Source organism: Vanessa tameamea, chromosome 18 (genome assembly GCF_037043105.1).
Source record: "Vanessa tameamea isolate UH-Manoa-2023 chromosome 18, ilVanTame1 primary haplotype, whole genome shotgun sequence".
Taxonomy (NCBI): domain Eukaryota; kingdom Metazoa; phylum Arthropoda; class Insecta; order Lepidoptera; family Nymphalidae; genus Vanessa; species Vanessa tameamea.
The window spans coordinates 4,135,590-4,163,580 of NC_087326.1; the positions used below are offsets into that span (position 1 = coordinate 4,135,590).

At 33.8% G+C, this 27,991-nt stretch overlaps 1 protein-coding gene across 4 annotated transcripts in view; it reads right to left on the bottom strand.

The window, feature by feature from the left end:
• Positions 1-284: 284 nt before the first annotated feature.
• Positions 285-27,991, bottom strand: part of LOC113398418 (protein dead ringer) — a 111,122-nt gene continuing 83,415 nt past the window's right edge. For 3 of the 4 annotated variants that reach the window (XM_026637164.2, XM_064217726.1, XM_026637156.2), the window contains 7 exons: positions 6,311-6,494; positions 4,423-4,564; positions 3,888-4,095; positions 3,391-3,529; positions 3,059-3,163; positions 2,573-2,796; positions 285-2,322 (listed from right to left, as the gene is read on the bottom strand). In XM_026637164.2, the coding sequence (XP_026492949.1) occupies positions 2,195-2,322; positions 2,573-2,796; positions 3,059-3,163; positions 3,391-3,529; positions 3,888-4,095; positions 4,423-4,564; positions 6,311-6,494 (1,130 nt within the window). In that variant the 3' untranslated portion in view covers positions 285-2,194. The remainder of the gene's footprint in view (positions 2,323-2,572; positions 2,797-3,058; positions 3,164-3,390; positions 3,530-3,887; positions 4,096-4,422; positions 4,565-6,310; positions 6,495-27,991) is intronic. The other variant, XM_026637173.2, reaches the window with a different exon arrangement.

The following is a 27,991-nucleotide window of genomic DNA, read 5'->3' on the forward strand; positions in this document are numbered from 1 at the left end:
TCCCCTCTATCTATTTATCATATATGAGAAACGGTTTTGTATGACATTATTTAATCTTTTTTTTTTTTCTTTTTCTAATTCACACAATTTATTTAATCATTCTCAAACGTTGTCAATCTGTTCCATCTGTTATATAATACATAATATATAGAATTATAGAGAAGGCAACTTCGTTCTACCCGGATACTAATAATTTCAATACATGTCTCGGGAAACCAGTGACTCACTTATAAATAAAGGTACATTCAGGTAAAGTTTTTATAAATGGAGGAATAAAAAACCTGTTTGATATGTCATTATAATATTATTTATTCATGTATATTATTTGAATACATCAAAAAATTTTTGGTGTAAGACGAAAGTCGTTAATGCGTCTGGCCGCAAAACTATCAGCAACAGGTAGTAGGCCAGTTTATAATTTTCTTAAAAATTATTGTACATCGTCAGGAATGTACTACACTATATCTACTTAAAAGAATTTTACAATAACCGGTAGTATTTAAAACCATTAAATTAATCGTAAATTATTAAAATCAGTCATTTACAAAACATCGCATAATTTTATATTAAAATGCTAATTCTAATTTTATGTTTAAATCCGATTCGATTATATTGGAGATTTTATTCATTTTTTTTTTTTTGTTTGGATATCGCTTATTGCACTTATAAAACACACGCGCCATGTTGAATGGCCGTAATATTTCTTAACACTGAAGAGATAAATACTTTTTCTTAATTATAAAAAATAAAAAAGTTTGTGATGTCGCTGCCGCTGTCTGATTCGATTCGACGGCTATTTCTTAATATTACTTTAAACAACAACTAGACTAAACCTATTCTAGGGAAATGGCATAAAATTGAAACTTCAAAGATTAACGCCACACCACAATGTTTATTTTAAGTAGTGTGCCTTCTAATTATCTTACAAACTCCTTATATAATAAAATATCAGAATTGACGTCGATCACTAAGTTTAAACTAAGTAGAAAGCCACAGTTTCAGGATAGTTAGGCATGAACTAAGATTTCCTTAGAAGCTTCCCACGTAATTTAAAAAAATGACACGCATTTCGTATTATTCGAGTTACATGTTAAAATCGGACATTTTAAACATTTACAATCGCCGTTTTAATTATCCAAGTACTCACTTGGGAAACGCTATAATTTTAGACAATCGCTCTTATATCAAACGCCATAAAGTTCAAATCTGTCTGCAATAAAAAAAAGACTTAGCTTTTTATTTAGAAGCGAATTATGAATATTTCAAATGAATACGGCTGACGTGAACTATAAATAACTAAACTACAATACAATACTGACAACGTCATAGATGATTAAAATATACACCTTCTAATAAAATAGGTACGTAATAATCACAAACATACAATGCAGTGTAAATAATGATACTACCATTTACACGAACTATTTACAAAAATTTACATCGAAAAATCATATAAAAAAACAAACACGCCGCCCTTCACGCATGCGCCACGCCTATCAGTAACATAAATAAGTAACATAAATGTTATAAGAAACTATATTTACAAAAAAAAATTGTCATACTTTTGACCTTTAAAATTTATTAAAAATATACAAAACATCCACTAAAGAACTCGCCTCGATATTGTGTTCATATCGTCCTCTCTCGGGCAGTGACAATGGCGTAACAATTATAAAAGAAAACATATCTCAGAATTTAACTTTGTCGGATGATCCGTACGCAAAATTATAAAAAATCGTTGAGTTCATATCCATAATCAGCGAGCGTTAAGTCCCAGAATTACATTTCAAAAAAGCATAAACTGAACGCACCAAAATTAAGAAACAAGCGAAGTATCTCCTCTACTTAAGTGCTTTTTTACTACATCAAAAAACAAAAGATGGTCACACTATTTTGAACGTCAGTTAGAATAGCAAACAGCACGTAGGAACTAAACACTGAGACTTTGTTCGATATAGTAAAAAAACACGAGAGACTATCGCCGATTGTCAAAATGGTGACAGATGACAGATGACAGGTGACAGCTGACAGCTGGAAACCTACGCCCATTAATATTTGAAATCTACCCTCTTTTCTTTATTAATAAACAGAGATATGAGAAATATTTTGCACTGGTTCTCTAAGAGCTTACTTTGTTTTGAGAGTTGGAAACGTTTGACGCGAACCTAAAAAATACATTATGTTATATGCGAAGTTAAGAGACCATTTGCCGATGTCCGTTTTGACCGTTGCCGTTCTGTGATGGGAATAGGACGCCTTCGTATGTCACGCCGTTGAGTTCGATTGACACTACCAGCTGTTGATCGCCTGTGGTCGAATCACCTAAAAAAAGAAATGTTTAGTATGAAAATATGAATAGGTATCTGCAGGAAGGAGGAGGAGTGAGGAAAAGAACTATTAGCGATCTTTATTAGAGAGCGTTTGATAGTACTTTTCGTAATCCTTGTCTTTACACGTGTTTTTTAATTTTCTTATTTTATATGATATAGTTTTTACCAAATGTATATAAACTCTTTTGACTTTTTAAAGTTTTGACTAATCAAAACACAAATGTTTTAAGATAAGTACATACCTCGCGTGGTGATCTTAAAAGCGGCTCCGTGCACCCCATTGGAGTTTCCATTGTGATGCGCGTGCGAGCGCGGCGGAGTGAGCTGCGGGGAGGTGGACGCGGGGGGCGCGGGGGAGGGCGGGCGCGGGGTGCGGCGCTTGGCGGCGGGGGGAGGCGAGCGGCACGCCTCGCGCTTGATGCCGGTGAGACTGGAGTTGGGACTCTCGCTCAGGTTAAGAGCCTCGCTGCAGAACAACAGTTATATCGTTAGTGCTTGTCCTATAATCGACATGGGTCGGGTCGACCCAGCTCAACACTCCTTCGCTAACGTCAAAATTAAATTGAAGCAACGTATAAAAATAATCATCTATTTTTCGGCAACAATTATAAAGTTGCTTTCGATGGTGGCGATATTTCGCTTATTTAATTACAAATAAAGTTTATTATTAAATAGTGATCACCACATATTTATTTAAATATTGTAAAGTGTTGTTTTGGTGTATTTACCATCTGTCTGTGGTGGGTCGACAGCGTTGTTTTAATATCTGTCCCAGCAAAAAATCATTGCCAAGCACTTGATTGTTGAAGAGTGTTTTTTCAAAAGTTTCACAACTGAATTGGAAAAACAATAACTATATTGGCAACCGTTCCTGATATCAAATCATTTAAAATATGGAACAAATTTAACATAGATATTTGGAGTAAAAATATATACGTCCAAAACTTAAATTACTAAAATATTAATAAACACTCGCATTAAACATTTTTTTCATATCTACTACTGTACTGTACTATTTATGGATTATGATCAATTCAATGTTATTAATTGTGATATTTACCGCTGCGGTTCGAGATCAGGCTGTGGGCTGTTGTTATTGTTGTTATATAATGACCAGAGAGTGAGTCGCGATACGTCGATGGCGGAGAGAGCCGCGTCGCGAGGTGATACCATCGGAGCATTCGGTGGAGATTCTGAGCCTGTGAATAATTAAATCATTAACATCATATATGATTAAATATAACGGCATTACTATAGCGCCTTGTGGAACTCCTTCATATCTATAAATAATATACACCTAATATATTTGACTTCATATAAAATAAAATAAAAATAATTATAAATGTGTTATTTAAAATGGATATTATTTACCCATTATAGTACAAAAGGAATAACATTAAAAGTTATACAAAACATTTTTTTACAGTATCGACTTCATCAAAAGCCTATCCATAATCAAAAACTTAAACAGTCTTTATCATTATTCATTATTAACCGCAAAGTTTGTAGAAACGGTAAAATGGCTTTGATAAAACAACTGTGAGCAAAAATTATTACCATTTCTAATTAAGTCACGCTGTTGCTGTATCATCTTCATATACTCGCGAACGCGGAACTCTATATCATGTTGAGAGATGTGGGGCGCGTGTGGTGGTAAGGGAGGCAGGCGTGGTACCCCAGCGACTCCTCCACCGAGAGAGAGGGAGAGAGGCTGCATGTGCTGGGTTAACTGTGCAAGAGACGCGGGAACTCTGTTGAGCTGTGGCTGGAAATAATATTGAACGTAAAAGTTATGGTAACACCTTGATCGCTATTATTGAAGACGATCTATGGCTTATAAATAGTAAAGCTACTTCATCAAGTATATTTTGAAGAACAATGAATAACGAAATATGTAAATAACTTCAATAGGTAAACCTACTTATTACTCGAGTAACGGATTTCATATTTAGAAACTCCGCTCTAACAAAACACAACCAAAACCGTTTTGTTTAAAACTTAATGTATAAATAACATACGATTTTATAACTGGCTGCAAATTTATATTATTAGATATTTCTTTTGTTATATTTCATAAATGTTTCATATTCACCATGGCTAAAGCGGCCTGCGCGTCGTATTGTCCAGAGGCACGCCGTCCTTCGCGCTTGTTGCCCTCTATAGCGGCGTCCAGCTCGCTTCTAGTTGACAGGTTCTTCTTTTCGCACTCGTAGTCGTACAGATACTTCATGTATCTGAAAATAATTAGATCAATATTTAACACCAATTTAAGAAATAAGTTTGGCCAAGAGATTTAAAATATAACAAAGAAAGTCAAATGACTTTCGACCAAAAGCAAAAACCAGGATTGTAGATCTAAGCCCTAAGCCATTGAAAAAAATTCGATAAATTAAATCCTTAAGTTGTAAATGTTAATACTGTTATAAAACATCTTTTAGCTGTTCTATTATCACCGAAGCCTTTCAAATCGTGATGTAAGCTCCTAAGTCAACGTACCTATCAACCGAAACGCGACATTTATAAATCATATTTCAAACTACATTATCAATCGCGTATTATAAAGGAATATAACATTCCTAATCCTATTCTATGACGAGTCAATTTTATTCAAGAACATTGTCAACCAGACCATACAATAACTCATATAAAACGTTTCATATTAAACGCGCTCCACAAAGCGGCGATGCGTCATAAAAAGTCGGCTACCTTTACACGAACTGTCAAATGGGTAAGCTAATTATATGACATTCGTCATTACCGTCTTCTAATTTTATGTATAGCTCGCCTGTCTACGAAATCGTTCATTAAAACGTTTGAAAAATGTTTCAACGCTATCGTAATAATAAATTAAATGAAATTGCGTTCAAATTAAATTTACGAACGTCGATTGAACTTTGAACTCTAGTGTCTTATAATTAATACATATCCTTTAATATAAATGTATGATGAGTTGGGTCCCAATTTTAATATGGAGCGTTTCCACTGAATCACTTGGAATCTTCTGTATTTGCAACTGTTTGCAATTCGGTAACTAACGATTCAAGTGACTTATGTCAACAATTTGACTACCAATACGTTATCGATTCTAATGAGAATTACAAAAGGTGCAGCTCTCCTTTTTAAATCAAGACACATTCAATTTCTTCGTTACGTCTTGAACAATCCGTGTGCCAAATTTTAAGATGATGGAGTTGTACTGAGGCGTGATAGTAGGACAAACGATGATCATTTGTATCATTATAGGTTAACATTTCTATTATAGTGTAATATTTTTATATTCTTTGTGTTAATACGTACATAATTAAATACTTCACTTAGTAAGTGAAACACTAGGTAATTAGTAATCGTAAGGACCGTGCATTTGAAATCCGTGTCGTGCGTAACGATGGCCAGTTTGAATTAGAATACACCTTTATGAGAACCGACAAAAGACGAGGTGAAGGAACTTGAGATAAACGAGAAATTATATCGGTTGAGATGAGTTAGAGGTTATTAATTATGAAGTTGTCATAATGTCGCGCTGGCGGCTCACGTACGGCCATTGTGGGGGAGGCTTTGTCTCCGAGTCGTGAGAGTTCGTAAGGTATAATGACGCAGTGTCGAATATGGAAGGGCTCCTGACAGACCACACGTGGACAATTGAATCCTTTGTGGGTAATCTTCGCCTATATTATTCAACTTCAATATTATCATGCGCTGTGCTGTGCTGTGCTATATTCACTTAAAATATTATGATACTTAAATACCATAAAGCTAGCTTTCTTATGTCATTATTTTTAATGCTGCCATCAGCTTCAACATTTATACTTTATTGCCTATACCTCTCTATAAAATATATTTAGGGGTGCTTAGATAAATAATGCTGCCTTCGTCTTTCCAATGGAAAATCAAAGATGTACGAATGAGATAAATTAGTTTTTCACTAAACCGCCAAACAACGTTTATAAGCAAGACCGTTAGTTGTTAAGTTAATTTCTTACTGTGTGCGTAAGGTGAAGGCTGCCGAGGTGATAGAGGAAGGCAGTCGCAGACCCTTGATGATTTCTTGCCAGAGCTTTTTGTTGATGACCTCTACGAGACCGCCACGGGCTATCACCAGGTTGTAAAGCTCGTAGAGATCAAGAACAGACTTCGCCATTATAGGAAGTCGGTTGATTGGAGTACCTGCAACAATATAGATAAGAATATCAATACATGTAATTACCATTTTTATACATTATAAAGTATTGAAGTCACAATCAGTGAGTTAGTACTCTATTAAAACATATTCCAGTACATATTCAGTACCCATTCAAGCGACAAAAAGACCATTACCGAGTTATCGAACAGCTATAAACGAGCGCTCTATTTAGAGTAGTTAAACCCTTTACAGCGAAACGTAAGGGCAGTAAAGTCGCTAGCATGTTAAATCGCAACGCATCGCGCGATCGATGATTTATGTCGGCGCGAGCGCGTCAGATCACTCGTTTACGATGCGTTACGGACGGATTTAGCGCAGCCGGTGTGGCCCGCGGAAACCGGCGATTGTTCGCGAGTTGATTTACTGTGATTCGGTGGTAAGCGTAATGGCGTGACGAAAAATAGACAACACGTCTCTCGACGTTGCGTTGTGTAAGTACCGCATATTTAACGCATTCCGTACGATCGATGGGAGAGCAAACAACGTCGCTTGTTTAATGCGTATATAAACAAGACTTGTTATAACTTGTTACAACGGAAGAACCATACGTTTTTAAAAAAAATAACTTCTTGTTATTATTATTTTAATAATCTTGTACGGTAATATCTTTATATACTTCGATATAGAATATTAATCAAATACATAGTCTCGTAAGTATATGTGTAAGTATAAAAAGTGTGAGATTCGGCGTCAAAATGTAAAACGAACAATTCGCGCCAATAAAACACTGCGACCTCCGATCGTTTATTGATGAACTGGAGGCATTAGCAAATACCAACAGACTATTTGTCAATCCGTCTTCCTGTCTGCAGTTAATCATTCCCCTGGTTACTCCAGGGTGGGAGCGGGCGCCGGGGGGAGGGGGCGACTGATGGGTTTCCAAACGTCACCCGTTCAGAGATTAATTGCTGTGCTTATGTTTAAGCACAACGTGATGCGCTAAAATTGGAGCAAATGAAGCGTAACTTATTTGTATTTAGGACGCGTTCATTTTATCCGTTTCATGGTAAAGGTTTGGGGAATGTTAACAAAAGACGGAATTATTAACTTCATTATCTGTGGTTATATTAACACTTTATTGTATTTGTCGTTTGTATCATTGGTAATTTATAACAAAGCATTTTTCAAGCTAATGAAGCTATTAATATATAACAAATAATATCTGTGGTTTGCATTTATAATAATAGAGCATAGCATATTTAGTATAGAATATTAATATACTTAGACATATAAGCAGAAAGTAACTGTTAATTTTATTACATCTTCATTTTTTACAATTTGTCCTCTGCCCAAAGGTTGCCTGGAAGAGATCGGTGCTTTAGCGATTAGGGCGCTTGGTGTACCTACCTAATGCAACGTTGTACATTCAATAATGTATTGTGTAAATAATTTGTTAATTGGATATCTTTACTGATCTTTAAAAATATTATAAATGTAAAAGTAACTCTGATTGTCTGTCGATCTTTCACTGCCAAACCAATGAACCGAACTTGACGAAATTTGGTATGAACTTGTACTCCAAGGAAGGACATAGGCTACTTTTTCTGCCTAACACATGACAACCAACCCCCTAAATCGCGAACAAAGCCGCGGGCGACAATTAGTAGAAAAATAAATAAGCAAATTCCCAAACCGATTTCGTTCTATTTCAATATTTCGTATTTACATCGAATCAAAGTAAATGTTAAAATTACTTGAAAGATTAACAAATTAACTAAATTATTTACCTACTGGTTATTTTTAGGCAATAGATAGGTTGTTTCATTCGAACGGGTATTGGCTTCACGTAGACTTGACATAATATACTTATTTGTAAAGTGACCATTCAAAAGTGTTTGTAAAAGCTAATAAGTACTTGAAGCCGTATTGCACTTTCAACGGTTCTCACACTTATTAACGTTCTACATAAGCGGGGTAGGTAGTTATATTACCTATTGGTAGGAAAATCTGAAATGTGCGCTTAACCTTATATTCGTACCTACTATTTCGATATCAGATATTGTATCTACGTAAAAAATATTCAATTAAGTATAAATTAATACTTTTGTTTTTGTTTCACAGTTATTCATTTCCATATTGATACGTCAAACGCCCAAAGCTTTGAGGAATACCTTTGGTTGCAAATAATTGTTCACAATTTTTGCGCACAGTTTGAGCAAAAATTGTGTTTAATTTATATCGTCTTGAGATGTTAAAAATACCTATAAGGAATTATGCTTCAAATGTGTCCAAGGCCTAAGTACTAACGCGCATTTGAGTAACGTAGGTAATGAATTTCGATGAAATTCAAATACAAACTTTTTGCTACATAGAAATAAGGCCTGTTTTAATTTAAGCAATGACACATTAACAAGATATTAAGTGGGGTACATACTTACTTTGCTTAAATAGAAACAGATAGTTTATTGCTTAAATAGCAGTTTCGTGTTATTATGAAATATATTAACTTATATGTAATATTTTTATAAACATAGGAAGGAACAATACCTGTTAAAAAAAGCCGACAGCCTTGTCAATTTTGTCAAGATTTGCGTGTCGAGCAGACAGATTAGCTTCGAAATAGTTCGATATATAATTTCGTATTGCACAAAATATGTTGTCAACGAGAGAGGACGTAATTGGAACCGACGGCTACATTAAATAGCATATACCTAAGTATCTACCTATATGGTCTTAATTCATTTCAAAACAGTTGGCAACTCACACAGTTTTACTATAATTCATTAGGTATCATAAAAAATTACGATTAATAACGCAAATATAACTCACCTATCAACTATATAGGTAATAGACATAAAATAAAGTTTTGATAATTTTAACATTTTATAGGTACCATAAGGTCTGTAAAATACTTTACATAGATACCTAAGTAGTTTAGGTTTAGATTGTTACATATTTTGTCCAACGATAGGTACCTGGGTTTATCTTAAAAAGTGGTTATTATATTATTTCTGAAATCGTTTGCAAATGCTTACCAATATTTAATAACTTGTATAAAATAAATGCAGAAGTATTTCTATCACATAAACCCTAACCTCCATTATCCATCTATATAACGAGTGAGTTCCAAGAAAACGTGGACAAAACCTATTGTTTATGAAAGCAATCACCCCAATAACGATTTCCACTAACCGCCTTCCCCGGCGGAAAACGCGCGATTCGATGCGCGTGCGCCCAGCACCGTGCACTTGCTATTTGAATAACCCTACCGCAAACAAAATCCAAGCATCACACAATATACACACTCCACAAAGTCACACGCAACTTCGTCGGTTAACCAGTAATTTACGACGTATGTCCAATCGCCGACAGAGCCGATCTAATCGTGCCCAATTGTGACAAATTATTGCTTTTCCTACGAAACCTTATGCTAAATATGTATTATGAATTTCACTTTATGAACCAACGTTTTATGAGGCTTCGAATAGAATGAATCCTTTCTCGATACCGCAATAGTTACAGTGTTGCATTCGCATCGATTATATTCTCACCTCGCTCGATATTTATTAGCAGTCGATGCCTCTTAGAAGGGCTAACCCTTTTGTGAGCAAAACTCGCGACTGTCGTAAATCGTCAGCTCCTAACGCCCCCGAATGCTGATAAAGGATTGTAAATAACGAATGATTTGTTCCCTAATCTCCTTTAAGTGTAACATCGCATAAATGTACATTGCGGTTGCAGTTTATAACCGGATTAAAGTTATGATACATTTTTATGGTTAAACTAAGCTTCTTTAACGGGAAGAGTTAAATTGTAATAGGAATTACGTAATGGAAGATGTCATTTGCTAATGTTATATCTAGGTAAGACGTTTGACCTATCAGATGCCTCTCGCCTTCGACGACACGAGCTATAACCGATCGAATCGACATTCAACGCCTACCTCTTATCGAGAGCTATATCAAGGCCCTTTATGCCTCAACCCTGCGATCGGCCAATAGCGAGCCACGGAGAGTCGTCGCCGGCCGTTCATTGGCTTGATACGCTTTTGATTGCGCCGCCCCTCTCGATTCACGACTCGATCAATCTCAATTACTCGCCTGTGCTCTTAACGCACCTACATTCACGCTGTTATTATAAGTTTTCAATAATAAAACGAATGAAATGAAGTGGAATAACAATATTATTTTTATACTGCAATTGGAGATCAGACATCGCGATATGATATTAATGGAATTAATTATTAAACAGTTCAAAATTATAAATCTCAACCGAAATAGAATCACACATATGTTAGAAATGCGAATTGCAAGGAACTAACGCCGATGCGGTTGTAAAATATTTACGATTTCAGATATACATACATACGTTAAATATAGTGCGACGGATATAACTTGAACAATTAAACCGAGGCATTGAATGACATAGGAAAAATCTTTAGAGACAAACGCGTTTAATCAAACGATGAGAAAAACGTTAAAGATTACAAAACACGCTGATATATGATAATTAAGAGTGTGTAATATTATTTCTCATTCGTATATTAAGGTTGTAAACGACAGCTAGCCCCTGTTTAGACAGTCGTTACGAGTTTATGAGCGGAAGAATTTATTGCAGGCCCAAGTGAAGTTTTAATTTAGAAATACGATCACTCTAGTGTTAATTTCCACACTTTTAGAACTTGAGTGGGTATTCATTTTTCATTTAAAAGAAATGTATTAAAACACATCCAAATAGATATTAGGTATCTGTATTGATTAGGAAAGGAATTGTTATATATTATATAATGTTTCGAGTTTCGATTCGTCCACCAAATCGCATTGGAACAGCATGGCGAGATAAGCTCAGAACCTTTTCCTCAAGAGGCCTTTTCCCAATAGTGGGACAAAACATTTTGTATCACACATAATCTTGTGTATATTGTGTGTGTGTTTTTTTTTGTCAAAAACCAAAGGTTATTGATAAGGGTTTCGTATTTAGCAATCCTACAAACTTATCATAACTCAAAATGTATTTATTGCCTGTAGTACAAATTCCGAGAGATACGGTTCGAAAATGACATAAGGCCGAGGATACAACGATCAATCATGAGGGGAGCAGTAAAGTTGAGAACAATCCAGCGTAATTCCGTCTGAGAGACATTAAAATGGCGGCCGCCCTATCCGGTGCAACATTGTGGGGAACTGCGCGCGCGCACAATAACACTTTCTTATTAGAATCACTCGGGAAACTGACAGTTATATCACGACTGTAATACCGAACTCGTGATTAATAATGAACGATTGACGTCGAAATTCTCAAATAATTCAAGATCTTATTCCAGTAAAATATAAAAAAATAACCTTTAAACGTCGCATCATTCAAACCTTAATAACGCATAAATCATTTATACGGACGCAAATCAAAACCGCGCACAATATTTAAGTATTGTATCGCTTAGTGGAATTCAGGAGGCCATTCGATGTAATTGGCAATCATTCAGAAAAGAATATTCTCTCGCTCCAACAATCAAGACAAAGGCGGCCGATAGTACCTACAGGCGAGCCATTACAGGTCAATACCCATTATTATGCGATATTTTCGCGAGCACAGCCCTCCGATATCCCTTACACTCGCATAAGACGGCAAATATCTGTAATTAAAGGTTGTAAAGTTGATTTACAACCGAGGCCCGAGTATCGAACCTCGGGGTACGCCTCGACCAATCCCGTGCCTCGAGAGCCGTCGCACCGCGCCTCGTATCAATTTATTAGAAACGAATGAAAATCGCTGTTGCGGTGGCTTCGGTTCGCTATAATACGCATCCTGCGGTCGCGGATCCCATCTACTCCCCAGCGGATCGTGGTAGATAGTATCGAAGGCTGTTCCGTGCTTTACGACTTCAGCGGGGACGGTAACACCGGCAATAAAATTGCAACAATGGAAATGTCGGATGCGGCTAAAGGCGACGCAACTACGGCGGATCATTGCGATGAATGCAACAATGGAATCCTTGAAATGATGGTGGCAACTATCGCTAAGCATAAAGTTCGACAAAGTTCAAAGAGAAACTAGGCAATCGTACGATCTGACGTCATTTTAGCAGAAGCCGCACTTAAAAAAATTTACAGCAATTATTTGTCTTCACCATTATAGATGACAATTCATTAATAAAAAATGTCATTAATATGTGAACTTTTAATACGAAATATTGATTTTTTTTCAATATTTAGAATAATGGTCAATTTTTCTGAACGATTACAAGTGTAATTTATTATAAACGAAGTCAGTTTACGTTTTTATGGTTGCGGAGAAAATCAACCGTCAAAACGAGTCCACACTCGGTTACAAAGTCGCAACTCAGCTTAGTAATTATGATTTGAAAGAAAAGTTTAACAGCATTTGCCATATTAATTATGTATTATATGGTGATTATATGTGCAAGGGTCTTGAAATCAATTACAAATAAAATATAATGTGCTACGAGTAGACATTAACAAATCGTGTTAGTTAAACTGGTTCCAAATGTGTATTCTACTATACATAACCAATAAGCTTTATTTTGTATGGAGTTTATATAAGCAGTTCAAAAAAAACATTTTAATAGATGTATTCAAGGCTTTTCTTCGCTTTCCGTCTAGGTATTGTTATAATAACATATCTGCCCAACTCTACTTATTTTTATGACCATCGTTTGTCGCTTACGGGAATCGTAAAATAACATCGCAAACCTTTAATTTTCTTTATCATTTATTTTGTTACAAATACAATGTTGCTAATCGCCATTGTACATTGTTAATACGTAGGTACCTACAGATATATTTAACTTTTTAATTATTTTTTTTTTGTTAATGGCATCTGTTTATTATTTTTTTCTAGATATTATGATAAAGGTGTGTGCTCATTGATATAAAAATATTTACTTTTTAAATATATTTTAATGATTTGTTCATTTTTATAAGTTAGTAGAAAATCATTTGATTTTCTACTAACTTATATACTTCATAATTAAATACTTCATAACCATACATTTTAGAATTAATCTAAAATGTATGGTTATGAAGTATTTAATATGTAACTTATGATCATTGTATTCTTGGTTAAAGGTGTCGAGACAACGACTGCCACCGCGTTTAGGGCCTCGCCTATCACTCATTTGAATGACAATCTAAAACACAATACGTAACGACCCGGTCGTGACAAAGCTGATTTAAATCGTCACTTCGGTATTAAACGAAAATATATTTAGATCTTTCGAGATGAGCAATTGTTTTAGGGCCAAGCCAAATAATAAAACTTGACTATATTATCTTTCTATCTATATAAAAAAGCAATTATGAAACACAAGCAACCGGGATGTGGATTCACGTGGAATTAAATCGTAGTTTAAAAAGTCTAAATGCAGAATTAAATCATCATAAGGATACGGAGATGGACCAACTCACACTAGAGCAACGTCATATAATTAGCTCCTAGAAGTCTTGGCTATTGTCTCGCAATTGGACGTTTTCAAGCAATTACTATATAACGACAATAATCCAGCAAAGAAATAGTTAAATAAGACGATCATTTCATTGAAGAAAATATATTTCATAACAATAAAATCATTTACAAAATGAAACCCTAGATTCAATTTAATGAGTAACATGAGACAACAAAGCGTTATAACATAACGGAAATAAAATAATCCAGCGCGTAAGAAAAAACAGACAATGGAGTCAAAGGGCAGGATGACAATAGCAGTCTCTCCGATAGAACAAATGAAGAGGCTGTCACAATGCACCATTAGCATAAACGGACCGAAGACAGTGTCACACTCCGCGCGAGAGAGGTAAACGAAAGGGTCAATTGGAGACTTACTCATAAATAATATTTATGTACATACTTATATACTTTCTAGTTTAACAATGGACGCGTATCACGTTTGATTTACGCTTCGAGATGCATTGTGTGACATATATAATGAGTTTTTTTTTTCATTTCAACGTCTCGTCATTTTGGTTTTAATCCTTGTTAATCTATAGGTACTATACTCACTGCCTCGTTGGTACTATAGAACCCGAGATCTTGGATCCCTAAGTCGGGCTGATAAAAAATTATTGACGTTTTCTATCGTAAAATTGTCAGTAACAGCCCGGAGTCTGGAAGTGCGTAGGTGCCCTGGATAGCAAGTAAACCTGTTGGTCCTGCGCCTAAAATCTGTATCGATGTCTATGGACGAAATCGGGACATCATCATCGTCATCATAATAGGTATCTATTATTATAAGAAACCGAAGAATTTCGTTGTTTTACAATTGCAGTTGTAGTAAATAGATTAATTAAAAAAAGTATTAAATGGAAAATGGGCCTGAAGGTAAATCACCACCACATAGACAGTGACGCCTTAAGAAATTTTAACTTTGACTTACATCACCAAAGACAGTAGCCACTGATGTTGCACTGGCTCACTCAATCTTCAAACCGGAATACAACAATACTGAGCATAGCTGCTTTGCGGTTGGATGTTATGGAATATTTAAAATTACACGACAACCTACGGGAGGCGGAGCAGTGACGTTAAAAGTGAATGATAGCTTCAATAAGTAATTGATTCATAATGAGATGTGTTTATTAAGGATCAGTCTAAGTGGTTACATATACTTTCTAGTAAGTAACGATAATACAGTGAATCAATTCATTCCAAACGGAGTCATCATTGCGTTCGAAGCTAATCCAATTTAACTACTACACGATATTTCAAACACAATTTCCTACCTTGTATAACATTTCGATTCGAGATATAGCTTTCGCTACACGTTTTGAACTATTGACATTTAAGATAATCGAATTAGAGTCCAATTTTGTTTCGAATTAATCAAGAAAGAGATCTCGGTCGTTGCAATGTTCGATAATGTTCAGAGGTATCGTTAATTCAATATCGGCGCTTCCGCCGTCTAACGACCACTGATATGATTACGAGTAAGGAGATATACCTATATTTAAGATTCAGTTAAATTATGACTTAGTTTTTAATATCACACGTTTATTTTTTTTCATTTTCAGGATTGAATAGGATAAATGCGACCTATTTTTAATACCATACGTTTGTTTTAAAGGTCTTTATTTTTTAAATTAAGTTTAGGTTTTTATCAGATAGAAGTTTTTAGGAAGGACCCGCCCTGACTTGGGCGGGTATCAAGGGCAAAATGACAACGCCTACTTTAATTCGGTTTTGATACAATATATTAAATATGATATGATAATGAATAATGATAAAAATGCAACAGTTGAGTTACAAAGTTAAGTCAATTAAATACCATTATTTTTTTTTAACATATCCTGTCTGAAAGTCAACTAGTCATTAGCTCCGAGTTTCTTATTATACATATATATAATCTTGTGTTGAATAATATGCCTTATTTGAATTCGTGAATAGTAAAAGTTATGGAACTCGCAATTGAACTTCTTAAAAAATATCTGTCCAATATTTTCTTTATAAAACAGTTTGGCAATTGTAAATGTAATAAAGAATATCTAAAGGCTCCATAAAACAATTGGGCGCCGTGACATCCGTGAGAAATGTACATAATTGTGTGTCGCGGATGAGATAATACCTCCTTATAAGATAACGAATATCCGGCGCCTACTTAGATACTGACCAAGGAAATGAAAGACATAATTATATTTGCGAAACTAAAAGCCTTTTACAGACGTGGATAAGTTTCTAAATTTAAACAAGAATATATTTGTGGTCTTGTTATTATTAACAGTTACATAAATGTATCATTGTCGGGGAATGGCCTCCCGTTTCAGATTCAGGAAATTCTGCACTTAAATATGTACTGTAGTATGTATGATGTTCGCCTTAGTTTAAACCTCGTTTTATTAAAAACATCTAACTATTGCCACCATCCCCACTATTAATACAACGTACTTATTTAATATTTAATTTTAAGCTTTTTTTTGAGGTTTTTAATAAAATATTATACCTATTTAAAAAGTAAAACCATTTTCTTTCTTGGTGTTCCATTATTCCGAACAAAATTTCGTCAAAATCGTTTCAGTGGTTAAGTGTTACTTTGGCATTTACAATTTTAAGTATTTAACTTGAATTTTATTATTAATAATCTTTACATTAGCCTGGTAATAATTAATTTATATATTTATTTTTATAAAACAGAGAAAGCTACGAACAATCATCTCGAAATAGTTCCAAGATTCAATCCTATCTCTAAATCAGAAGTATAAGTCGGAAGTGCTGTCATCACTATTATAAATAATCTTTTGGCTATAGCTCGTTAACGTGGAGAGGGGAAGGGGGGTGGAAAGGTAATTTAGCCTCATCCATCACCTTCCCTGACCTGAATACAGCTTTCAATCAAGCGAGTATTTGAAATATAGTCTAATTACTATTTATTTCTAGTATTAATTATTAGACAATCAAATTTAAAATACAAAACTTGGAATATTGTACGCAAAAAAAATATGGAGTTTTCTATGGATTTCCCAGAATGTAATCAAATTTTGTAGTGTTGCTAGTACTAATTCAATTGAACGATCATTTATTTCTTAAATTGATGTAACGAGCAATGTGATTAAATTATTATTGAAGTTAATTGGACAATTTTTAAAGTTGATTAGTATGAGTTATCAATTTTATTATTAAGAGATTTTCTTAAAACCTCAGTTAAATTAACAGATTAATTTAATAATTACACAATTTAGTATGATTGTATTATGACGTAAATATAAGGCAATCTATTTCTCATTGGACGTCATTAGTTTTGGGTGTATCCCAATATATGTTTCAATCGATTCTTGTTAGAATGACAATAGTCTTCATTAATATATCTTATAAGATAGCTGGTTAAAATTTGTGTTTATTATTCACGTCGCGCTAACGGTTCATGGGTCGGAAGAAATCGGTCACATGTGAATACTTCAAGCCATTGAAGCATGGAATAAACTCCAAAACTTCTGCTCAGAGATGTCTCAGCCCACCAGTTACTGCACTTGAAATATCTCAGCCACCTGAGAATTAGATTGAATATTTTTGCGAATAACATATCTAGTCACTGGCCAAAATCCATCGGATATAAATTGTTTTTCATCTATTTAAATAGACCGCGCCGAGTGATCCGTGAGCTAATTACCCTCTAACGAGCGGCAATCTGTGACGTCTCCTGTGTATATTTCGATGGCCGTCGGTCGACGAGTGATGCCCTTTATTTCATAGCGAACTGAAGGTGGTACTATTCTTGGTTTTAGGAAATGGATACGCGTCAATCGTCCGAGAAAAAAGTTAAGAACAATGATCTTCCGCGGACGCGACTATCTTTGGAATCTATCGTATCGGTTACGTTCAAGGAAAAGCTGTCATAAGCGTTACAGTTATACCCGATTGAGAAATACTATACTGTCATATACCATGGTATTATTACCTACTGTGTCTTGTATTCTGAGGGTTAAAGACTAAACTATTTAAATAAGCAAAAGTAAACACATCAACAACGTAAAATGTGTCATAAAACAATCTATTTTAACATTTTTCTGTAGGAATGATAAAAATGGACGCCTCCCGCATAACGAGCTATCACGGTTTCAAATGACGAAAAACATGCATTATTTGCAGTAGCGAATATTTGATCTCATTTCGACACGGAATCGAAAGTCCAAGATAGCTGGCGGGCCCTTGTTAGCACCTCGAACTCGGATACGATCGATTAGGCCCGCGGCCGCTCACATTCAATTATTTATTTATTTATTCGTAATTAAGCTGCGCGAGTTATGGATGCGGTCCCGATTTACGACCGAGATGACTTATCAGTTATACTCGATTACGATTATTCGATGAAACATCGACTAGAGAGAATAGTCGATGAAATTGTGTTTGTTTAATATTTTCAAATTTTCTATTTTATCATGTGATTATAAATATATGTTAATAATAAATATGGATATTGGTACTTATAATAAATGTTCGAGTTCGAATCGCTTCATACGATTAGTTGTGAAAGCAGTCGATACTCATTACGACACACAATAAGTTAACCATTAATAATGTACGTTTATCGGAATATCGACAAGGATTTTATCGCATTTCGTTACTCGATAAGTCGGCCCGTCACGAGACCAATTTGCTGGTGGTCATAAATTACTTTATTAAAATAAATCAACCGGTTTATTGTTCTCTTCTCGCCTCATATTTTGTTGTTTTGGAAGCAGTTACTTTTGTTGATACTCTGCGCGTTCTTGAATTCACATCGTAAAATTTAACGTCTGTTTTTCGAATTACGACAAATAAATCAAATATCTTAACAATAATACTTAAATAAATGTTTTATAAATAGCAGCATTTACATTAAATATATTAAAAAGAAAAAATATACATATCCAGTAATTATAATTTGTTTAAAAATGTTAATTAGTTGATATATTATTTTCCTTTTTATTATTCGTATTTTATCGAGTTTATTTGTTCCAATAATATGCGTGTATGACGAATGCAACCGATTGATAAAATTAAAATATTTTAATGGTTTATTAGTATTTTTATGCCTCAGCAAGCTTCGTGAGTTACAATTTAATATAATGCTTAGTAAGGATACACGATACGAGAGCCCGAGGTTACATCTGAACTGTAATTCATCCATTATTGGACTATGCCATAAATATAGACGCCTTCAGCCGAGGTGAAGCTTATTAACGAAGATATATGAAAAATAGTCTCGGTATTGTTATATCCAATAAGTTGTAAGTGCAATTTCAAAAGAACTTCATGTAAATAAATAATTTAAACGATTTAACTATTATCCCAAAATGTATCTACACGAAATATTTTATGAAGGCTTAATATTTTGCTACCTTTACTAAAATTCAAAATTATACTAAAAAAAAAAACGTTCATATATAATTCATTCAACTAGTATCAGAATCATTGCTATAATAATTATTCAAAAGATAAACGGTCCCAGCAATCGTTGCGAGGCGCGAAAGTCGACGGCTTTAATCTGCTATTAATAAGTTGTGTTTTTAATTACAAGTCGATCGCAGCCTTATTTATTCGTATAATTTTATAGGGCCCCGCGGCGAGGACGGCACGCCGGCATAACAATAAAATATATGTGCCCAATGAATAAATTCGATTCATAACGAGAATTATTACGTGTGGCATTCCTTTCTTGATATCGACGTTCGTATTAATCGAAACATCTGATGACTAAGGATGTTGCTATAAAAGTACGACAGCCAATTAACTTACTCGATGAGAATAGTATTACATCACTAGTTATCGTTCTTATTTTAAAAGAAAACTTTAGGCAGACGATCGAATTTTATTAACCTAAATACAGTTTATTTATTTTTTAGTAGAAGTTGATTTGGAATGTTCTTTATTTCGTTTGACTGACGGATTTGGTGCATCTAGTGTTGAACTTTGAATTACATAAAATAGAACTATTTTCGTGTCGTCTGCCAAATTTGATACTGTTAAAATCATGTGACAAATCGAAAAAGAAGGTGACATACGGAGACGTATGTCTAGCCAACGTCCACGGAAACGCGAATAACGAAATATATAAGAAATAAAATAAATTCCGAACGCAGACATCATCAGTATTTGACGTTGACGACGCTCCAATTCTTAAATGCGAAAACAAAGAATTAAAGAAACTTCGTCAGCTGTGTAGGTATTACATCATACGAAATATCTCGAGTAGATTATTCGATATATTATTGTAATTGGTCCTTCCAGTGAAACAATGACATTAATAATGTTTTTGTTATTTACAGATTTGTAATAATTGACGCAAAGATTGTTACGTCTGGAACTCTCGCCAAAATATCGAGAACTTGATACGTAAATGGGTCAATGCAACATTGTACGACCTTTAACAAATGCATCGCAAGTTATTAATCAAGTTTTACACCGTCGTAAAACCAGGGCGGGATTAAAACCACTCGAAATAATATTTTTATGGGATTTAGATCCGAGGTTATAAAGGTTTTATTGTACAAAGTTCAGCCGTGTTTCTAATTTCTTGTAGAGTGATTTACGATTGGAATGACGCTAGACGCGACGTAGACGCGACGGTCGCTTTGTTGCACGCACTTTAAGTAGCATTGCTTTAAAAAAAACGCCATCGATCTGAAGTGGCCGAATCTTTATTAATTAGGTACGTGTTAATATTATATATAGACATAGACATATATAGACAGACTTTAGTATTGCTTAATACGACTGGTGCAAAAACAATGAAGAACTGTCTTTTGGTAAAAACGTACGATGGTAATAGATATTTATTTAAGTTTGTTTTTCTTATGAGAATCAATTCAAATTTCATTGACGAAATATATATCAAATAAAAAAAAAGTATAATTTCGTTTGCGATGTTCATAAATAATAAATAATCAAGGCAACTTCCTTTAACATCCGCCGTTTCAGCTTACCAATCAGTGGAACCCGATCGAATGTAATACAATTACATTGGACGATCTCCCATTGGGAATCGGGATCCGACATATGATTTCCGCTGTCCACTAGAAATAGCCATATTTCAACGAATTCTAGGCATCATAGGTTCATTTCAAAAACAGACAAAAACGAAATAAAAAAAAATCTCTAAGCAATGTAGTATTAGACATATGTTCATCAATTTAAAATAAGATAAAGTGAATTAATATTTTAAATACACAATCATATTGATAATTTATATAAGATAACTGACACATGAATCCTTTAAAAAATTGATTGAATCGAACTCAAAGGAACTCGCAAACATCAGCTGTCAAAATAATAAATAAAATTTTTAATCGGACAATTGCTCCCAAAGTAAACAATAAAATTAAACCTGTTATTATATTAGTTACATTTCAAAATGATTAAATGAATGAATCGCCATCAGTTGGTTTGGTTGTTTGGTATTAGTGGAGTTAAATTAGCACAGTGTTCGCCGTCCGAGCCGGCTCTGCGCTCCGCTACCGTCTTCTAAGACGCGTATAAAATCTTTGATACGCAGCACCGATGGAATCGAAATTCGATATTCGACTCACAAGTTTATTTATCGCGAAATGCGACGATATTTTAGACCGTCCATCATTCAGACAGTTCACAGAAGCGGTAAGATTAATTGTATTTCGGTTGAGTCATCAAAATAATTAGAATGACGCTATTTTCGTTTGTGATGCTAATTTGACAGACGTCGCGGGAGATACCACATCTTCTTGTTTGCCGGCTGGATTCTTTGATTGCTTCGGTTATTTGTTTTAATAAAACACACACATTAATATTCTATTATATCCAACCGAATTAAAAATCACATCAACAATTCGCATTGAACATATATCCTGTGACAAAATAATTTGAACATATCATTAATGTCATAAACTGGCTCGACTCCAAATATATGATAACGCATTTATCATAAAACGGGCGAAGTTTAGGAAAGAACAGAAACGGGTTTAATGTAGGAAATATTTGATAGCCACTTCTAAGAACCGAGTATTTAATATACAGTAGTTAATTTCGAATACGACCGCAATAAATGTATTTGATTAATATCATTCCGGCGAAACAAATGTAACGGCTGTGCGCTATGATCAAAGAGCTGTGTAAATCAGCTCGGAACGGTGCGTGGAACAAAGGCTAAGGTGTTGTGAATTAAAATATAAACATTATAAATTATATAACATCCTTTAATTATAAATTTCATCGCATAAATCTCACCTTCAATGGAATTGCTCGCTAAATACTGAATGAATGAGAAAACAAAATCCTATGAAGAAAGTTGTCGCTTAAGTTTTTTTGTCAATAAATCAACGATTTTTACGTTATAGCAGAAAAGTCAACCTACGTATTTTATCTTCATTTCATTGCATCTAACTTACTACTCTATACTAAAATAAATGATTACAATCGAAGTTGTTTAAACATCGTGAAAAGTTTTAAAATAATATGGTTTCGAAAAATAAATATTGATTTATATAATCGCGGAATATGTTCCGATGATCTTAACAATGACCACGAACTGGAAACTCGCCAATCTTAACATCCAATAATAAACAGCCTTCGTTTGCCATTATTACAATAAATGAAAATTAATTACATGTTTTGTGAAATAGTTTTGGACATGTATATTATTCTTCTAATAATATAAATAGCGCAAGAATTTCAATTTGTCGCTTTAGAGAGTGCCATTTTATGTGCGTATTTTATCTGTTTATTGATTATGTTTTAGAACTAAATTCATAGCATTCATTCTGTCTCTTCAAGTATTTATCTGTTATTGATTTTTCCAATAAGAAGTCACTATTATTATAATGCTCTACAAATTAATTCGAAATGAATGTATTTACTGTTCAGGCGAAGGAAACCTGCATGTTTCGGATGAAATTTTGATACACGTGTATCCACCATCTTTGGAGAAGTGTGGTGATACCAATTAGACTAGACTTACCCTCGAGAGTAGGGAAGATCTTTGACCAACAGTATCCCACTATTGGTCAAAGATAACCGACGATTACTATGTATTTATATTATTAGTTTTAACACACTTTCTTACTAATTACTAGTGTAAGTCTGTACGTGGATTTGTAGTTAACGTACAATTTATGCAATAAAGTATCTAAATATTTAAAATAAGATTTTAGTTACTAATTTATGTAAATACTGCAGTTTTATACGGTCAGAAGCAATTCAACTTCCTAGTGTAAGAGAAAATTAGTTATTTTAAAAGCAATTAAGTTGGTTCCATTATCAAAAGAGTTGGGAAAGTCTGAATGGCGCGAAGATCAGAGAGTGTGTGGACATGTTGTGACAGAGCTCCGAATGATTAATGAGAGAAAACTAATCGCGACCGATTTATTTATAGCTCGCCCAGGAGATCATTTGTTGATATTTAAATAGGCCACTGGGTCTGACTTTAATATATAACTGCAGGATTCGTTTATAATTAACTTAAGTTTTTTTTTTTACGAGCTTCAGTTTAACTTCATGTGAGACGACCAATGGTTGGTTTTATATGGAATAAGAAAAATATTTTCAGTTTTTAGCCGTCGTAGTTCATTAAATTAAATATTCAATTTGTGCCTTACAGTGCTTAATTGACAATACTTTTTATCTATACTAATATTATAAGTGCGAAAGTAACTCTGTTACTTATCCAGGCTTCAACCGCTGAGCCGATTTAGATGAAATTTGGTATCTAGATAGTTTACGTCATCGGGAAGGACATAGGTTACTTTTTTTAATACACTCCTCGGCGGGGTAAAATGGGAATTAAGAATTTGTGTGCAATAGGTAAAGTTTCATAAGATTTCGAACGAGTAAAGCCGTAGGTTCGGCTAGTAATCATATAATATGACAATTTTAAATTGTTTTCATGCAGCTATGCGTTTGATTATTTCTACGTTGATATTTCTAAATGTCGGTCGGTGTAATTGCATTTAATAAAGAATAATTACTTAATTGGAGCAGACTGACTCGCTTTGATTACTTGGAATCATACTTTGCAATCTTAAAGATTACTTTGACGTTCAACAACATATGCCCCTGACTCCGTTTGAGTTAACTTAGAACTAAAGATGGAAGTTCTATTTAAATTACTCATATATTTCAAAGTTACGATTGACATTCAGTGTAATCGTTATCAAAATTATTTAATATTTATTTTATTTAAGTTTATATATAATGTTCAATTTTTTTTAATATGTGGGGACTTAAATTAGAATACAATTAAACGAATTAGATTTGACAATATGGGTTACAAGCAAAGTTGAACGTCTGAACGTGTTATCTAAAAATTTTGATTCCAATTCGATAAAGGAATATTAACCAACAAGATCTTTGTATAAACTATATAATCTTTAACAGTTTAATTTCATAGCAAACATATAACATAAAAAAATAGATATTTCCAAAACATAATATAAGACAAAATGGGGAAATACAACTTATCATAAAAAGGATCTTTACCGGAATAATAAAAGCCCGTACATGTCCTAAATATTGAATCTCTTTTCTTAAGGAAAATGTAAACCCTAAGATAATTACGTTTCTAATTCTGAAATAATTAAAATATTAAAAACCGAGTGTTTAATTGACTTCTTTGGTAATGGGAGAGCAATTTTTGGTTTTAGGACACGCGTTCAAGTTTTGTACATATTTAATTAATTTCTCATACGTAAACATTGTATTTTTATATGAGTATTTTAACGCAGACGTGCTGTATAATTATTAATTAATTAATGTGTTCGCCAATGTTCTGTAATGTTGATATCAGGTTTCTCAGCCGTTATTAACGTTCTAGTTGAACGTACTGACCTCTGATGTACTATTACACTGAATTTAGACGATTACAACATTTCTATTTCTATCGACTTTTTCGTTTATAAATTTATGTACACGAGTTTATATAATAATGGTGGTTTTATTTGTACATTCGATACATTTAGATAAACTATTTCATATTATATCATAGCTATAATATGAAATAGTTTATCATAGTGGTTTCACGCGTGTTATTCGTTCTGCGTCTTAAAACCAAAACTATTTAGGTAACAGTTAAATTTTACTATGATAGAAAGTTCAATCACAATGAGTCCAGTGGTTATCGATATAATCGAATGATTAAATATTAATATAAAAATCTCTATGAATTTAATATAAAAGCTCTATCAAAGTCCTACTATATGGCATGGCAATAAAATATTAATTTCTTAAAAAGCGTTAATATGACTTAAGCCTTTAAATCGGTAAACGAATAAGTTGCACGCTAGAAACATTTAGAGGGGGCGGCAAGGGTGCAATTACCTCTAAATAAGCAATAAATTACATAGCAATGGTGCGCGGGCGCCGCGTGACGCTGCGCGCTGCTTCCGCGAAACGCCATCTAGTAAGTGAGAAAATTGCACTCGGATCACGATCGATATAGACATGAAACATCGACATATCGGACCGAGTCGTGACTTTGAATGATTCCCTTAATATAATTAAAATGCATTTTTTTGCTTAAATATTTAGATATTCGTGGTAAATAATATTCAACAACACAAATTAAACTTATGTTAAATTATTGTAGTTGGTTGCAATGATGCGTAAGTTAATTTTTGTTTATTTATTGAAATATGAGGTACCTATAGATTCATTCACTCACGAAGGCGTACCACGTTGAAATATAATCGTTTTAATGTATTTTTTTGCTGTCGTTACTCTTAGTAGAGTTACACACACTAAGGCATTTTGTAGGCATAAGCGTCACTCATACTAATGCACGCCGTTTATAATTTAACGAGGAGGGGCGCGCCTTCGTTAGCTAACAGATAATTACATCAAATTTATTTAAAAGAAATGAACAAATTTAATCCAAAAGCACGAACATAATTAGATAGATGACTCGATTTTGATAAAATTTAGTAAAGCGATAGCGGGAGAAGTACGTTCATGTTTGAAATTATCCAGTGGCTTTAAATTTTCAATGTTATTAAACTATTGTAGACAGTGGTAGTGGTACAACAATGTTGCAAATCAGTGCATTATCCCCTTTTCCTCATGCCTTGTTGTTGACATTTCCAGAATAGCCCTTTGTTGGGTCCACTCTTTCTGCCTCGTAGAAGTATTATACTTTGTAACTGTGGTCACGTGGGAACGCTTAAAAGCGTTAACTACGTATGTAACATTGACTTATAATCTTTATCTTCTGACAGTTAAATATTTAAAACATCTATTAAATAATTATTAAACAACTTATATTTATGTTTACGCGTATCAATACATAAGTATTATGAAATACGCGATACTTAAAAACTACTAAACTGATTTTTATACAGTTTTCACTAATGGTCGGGGTGATTCATGAGAAATGTTTAGGTGTATAATTCATTAAGATTTTGTGTATATTGTCTGAAATATTATGATGATTGTTGAAGTTGTCTGAAAAAAATTGACGACCAATAGAGATATAGAAGAACCTTATTCCTCCCTGTGTGAAGCCGAATCTGGAAGCTATTTTTTTTTTGTCAATGTTGAGACGAAGGTTTATGGTAATAAAAGGAAAAAAATATTACAGTAATAGAGACTATAGGATTAAAAATTAAATAAAAAAATTAATGAATGGCTGACTATATCTACAATAGTTGTTATCTAAAACAAAACAAAGATTAAATTCCTGCCCTATCAAATACTCGAACGGTACATAGTATTGGCAAATGAGTCATACTCGAAAATTCTAAGCTTTACAATCGTATCGCTGTCTCCAATTCAGGTAGACAAGGTACATACAATAAAACATTTACCCGACGTTGAAAAAAAAACACATTTCAAAGCAATTAACTGGGAGTAAACCTTCATGGCGTCAGAGAGGACTTATCACTTTTTTTTTTAAATGATATTTGTGGTAAATTAAATCCTAAATTGAATAACATAAGATTGAATTCCGTTTACAGTGCTAACAGTGTTGGTGGCCACGTATTTGTTTCTACTTGATAACAAATTGGTCATCTTTGACGAACCTCCGCGATGAAATAATGACTTACTTGTTTGTAAATTAACTTACGAAAAAAGCTACAATCGTTGCTAACAAAAAAATAAATCCATAAAATGGTCAGACTATATTAAACATGTCACGCGAATAATTAAATCACTTCTGCATACGTATAGTTAAAATAAGTCGATCGTCTGCCTTGACTATTAAATTTACTACGGCTCTTGACCTCTCCGTCTTTGAAATAAGGGTCACAGGCATGATTCTACGTAGAGCAGATGTCGCGGCGACAAAGTAAGACGTACGTGCCTGTCGCATAAACAAGGCGTGATGTGTGGGGCCGGCAGCAACAATAGCTAGAGCGCAATTTGTGATTCGACTCTATAATACGCTGTAATTGCTTCAAAGAGAAAACCACCCTTTATTTTTGCTAATTCGGTAACAGAGAAAGGTGGTCCGTGTTCAAATAGCTCATTCTAAACATCACAAAGGTTATTTATGCAACATTGTTTCATTTAATAATTAACAATTGTATAACTGTATACATTATGTAGTTCCATATTTGAATGAGACCGTTCAAAAAGATCATAAAATCAGTCTAGAAACTTCAAAAGCTCTTTCATACAGAGTCATTTATTAAATGTTATTAAAAAAAAGAAATGTCACACACGAATTCGAAATTTAAATAAGAACAGATCTTTCATTGTAGCTCGTATCGAATTTATGACGAATATGATTTATGAGGGTATTTGATGCGGATGGACAGACGGACAACAATAGCCTCATACAAATTGGTGAGGAAAGAATCGTCGGGCCATGTTTTTAGTATTATAATGCGGTCACACTCCCCCTCCCAGCTTTTTATTGCATGATATTCTCAGAAATACAATGAATACTGATTTTATTACTTCAATTACTAATAACATATTCAAAACATAGACAACATATCCATAATCAAATAATCATAAATGTTTGAAAAATAAAATTCGTGCAAAAGCCGAAAAAAATTATAAAAAGGAATAAAGGGTTCGATTTTCAAACATCAATTAAGTCTCGACTGGAGTCGAATTCGATACCTAAACATAATCGATTAAACACGCGCGT